The sequence below is a fragment of the Anarrhichthys ocellatus genome, unplaced genomic scaffold (assembly GCF_004355925.1).
Source record: "Anarrhichthys ocellatus isolate YVR2014 unplaced genomic scaffold, GSC_Weel_1.0 scaffold3028, whole genome shotgun sequence".
NCBI lineage: Eukaryota > Metazoa > Chordata > Actinopteri > Perciformes > Anarhichadidae > Anarrhichthys > Anarrhichthys ocellatus.
Genome location: NW_022283002.1, coordinates 299 through 2,699, shown reverse-complemented (window position 1 = coordinate 2,699; position 2,401 = coordinate 299). Strand labels below are relative to the sequence as shown.

The 2,401-nt window shown below is 42.7% G+C and overlaps 1 protein-coding gene across 1 annotated transcript in view; it reads left to right on the top strand.

Annotated features, from left to right (window-relative positions):
• LOC116378707 (kinesin-like protein KIF20B) overlaps positions 1 to 2,212 on the top strand; it is a 2,418-nt gene extending 206 nt beyond the window's left edge. Inside the window, exons 2-5 of the mRNA XM_031840615.1 lie at positions 421 to 483; positions 784 to 856; positions 1,302 to 1,438; positions 1,628 to 2,212. Of these exons, the coding sequence (XP_031696475.1) occupies positions 421 to 483; positions 784 to 856; positions 1,302 to 1,438; positions 1,628 to 1,711 (357 nt within the window). The 3' untranslated portion in view covers positions 1,712 to 2,212. The remainder of the gene's footprint in view (positions 1 to 420; positions 484 to 783; positions 857 to 1,301; positions 1,439 to 1,627) is intronic.
• The last annotated feature ends 189 nt before the right edge of the window (positions 2,213 to 2,401 follow it).

Below are 2,401 nucleotides of genomic sequence, written 5' to 3'. Positions count from 1 at the left end.
GTGAGTGTGTGTGTGTGTGAGTGTGTGTGTGTGTGTGTGTGTGTGTGTGTGTGTGTGTGTGTGTGTGTGTGTGTGTGTGTGTGTGTGTGTGTGTGTGTGTGTGTGTGTGTGTGTGTGTGTGTGTGTGTGTGTGTGTGTGTGTGTGTGTGTGTGTGTGTGTGTGTGTGTGTGTGTGTGTGTGTGTGTGTGTGTGTGTGTGTGTGTGTGTGTGTGTGTGTGTGTGTGTAATTGGACAGTTCACTGGTTTGAGACATTTTCTAAATCTTAAGTTTCTATATTGATCTTACTGGTTTCAGTTTGTTTCTACGGCAACCTGTAGCACCTGGCACCTGTTATATATATATATATATAGTGTATATTTTATTATATATATATATGTGTGTGTGTGTGTGTGTGTGTGTGTGTGTGTGTTTGTTTCAGGACCTGGTGTTCAGTGAGAACAAGAGAAACAAAGTGAGAGGAAACTGTCGAAACAACAAACAGGTCAGAAACAAAAGACACCTGAAGAGAGAAGACAAAGGTTCCTTTGGTTCTATGTTCCATCATAGACTCCCAGCTAAAGCATGACTCATGTTAATGACTTTGTCCTGATTGACCTGATGACAATAAAACTGAATCAGACCCGTTTGGGTTGTAGCTATGAAAAGCTCTGTGAAAGACCTTCTGTGGGCAGTATGGTTAAATAGCTCTCTGTCCCTCATCCTGTCTCTCTGTCTGTCTCTCTGTCCCTCACCCTGTCTGTCTCTCTGTCTGTCTCTCTCTGTCCGGTCTTCTGTGGTGAAGGAGAAGAGAGACGGCCCTCTTCAGAAGAACGGAGAGTTAATCCACAGCTCTCCCTCCATCCTGGGCAGCAAAGGTAGGTGTGTCTTTCATGACTCATTGCAGCAGTACGACTGTTATGAACAACGGTTATGTAACAGTTCTGAAAGTAAAAACATCCGGAGCGCTGTCTGATGTTACAGTCTGACTGAAGCTACGGTCTGACTGAAGCTACGGTCTGACTGACGTTACGGTCTGACTGACGTTACGGTCTGACTGTCGTTACCGTCTGACTGTCGTTACCGTCTGACTGAAGCTACGGTCCGACTGAAGCTACGGTCCGACTGACGTTACCGTCTGACTGACGCTACGGTCCGACTGACGCTACGGTCCGACTGAAGCTACGGTCTGACTGACGTTACCGTCCGACTGACGCTACGGTCCGACTGACGCTACGGTCCGACTGATGCTACGGTCTGACTGATGTTAACTTATTTGTGACCTCTTTATCCACCTGTATTTGCCTCTCCGTGTCTCTGCAGCTAAAACCATCATCAGCCTTGTCAGTGGACATTCAGTGGACAAGGAGACGGCTACCACGGCAACCAAACCAAAACGAGGACGGAGAAAGCTTTATAGGACGGACGCCTCAACTCCACTAATCGACTCCCCGAGCATGGTGTGTGTGGTGTGTGTGTGTGAGAGAGAGACGTTGTTGTACAGTTGCGTGTTTAATGTGCAGTTGCGTGTTCAACGCATAGTTGCGTGTGTTTAGCGTGTGTTTAACGCGTGTTCAACGCGTGTGTTTAACGCGTGTTCAACGCGTAGTGGCGCGTGTTCAACGCGTAGTTGTGTTGTTGTGTTTCAGATGGCCGGAGGAGCAAAGGAGGAGAAGGAGAGCGATCACCTCATCATCAAGAGACAGCTGCGCTCCAAGACATGCAGGAAGTGACATCATCGTGTGACATCATCATCATATGACAACACTAGCTGGTCTGAAGGCGGTCTTTCTAACTAAAGAGGTTTTAAATATTTGTACAGTTTGTTTTCTTATTTTTAGAGAGAAGAGGACGACGACGACTCTTTTCAATAAATAAATCAAATCGCCCGTATCTCTTTACTGTTTGATCTCCTCAGCTAACAAGTGAAAAATATATAATTATTAGTTATACTTTTTAACTCTCACACCTGTTATTGATGAATAATATAACACAATTATTTTTAATAATTCATATTTCAATCATCTGATGTTTAACACACTGTCTCATTATTTCCGTTTTTGTTGATGATTATAAAAATAGAGAATAACTCTTAAAAACAGGAAACAAACATCCTTTAATTCATCGACATAATGTCAACATGTGGTTTTTTCGCGACAATTTTCAGAGAAACAGTGAAATGTGTTTCTGTGACTCAGCGAAGAAAACAAAATGCACCATCAGAATAAACCAGATCAACCACAATAAACCAGTTCATGTTTGCTCTGCAACAAACATGTTGAGCAGAAATCTTTGTGCTCGTGGCTGAAGAAACATTTTACTACAACTATATACAAATATTATTCTATCTATATATATATATATACATACATACACATATATGTATGTGTGTATATATATGTATGTGTATATATATGTATATG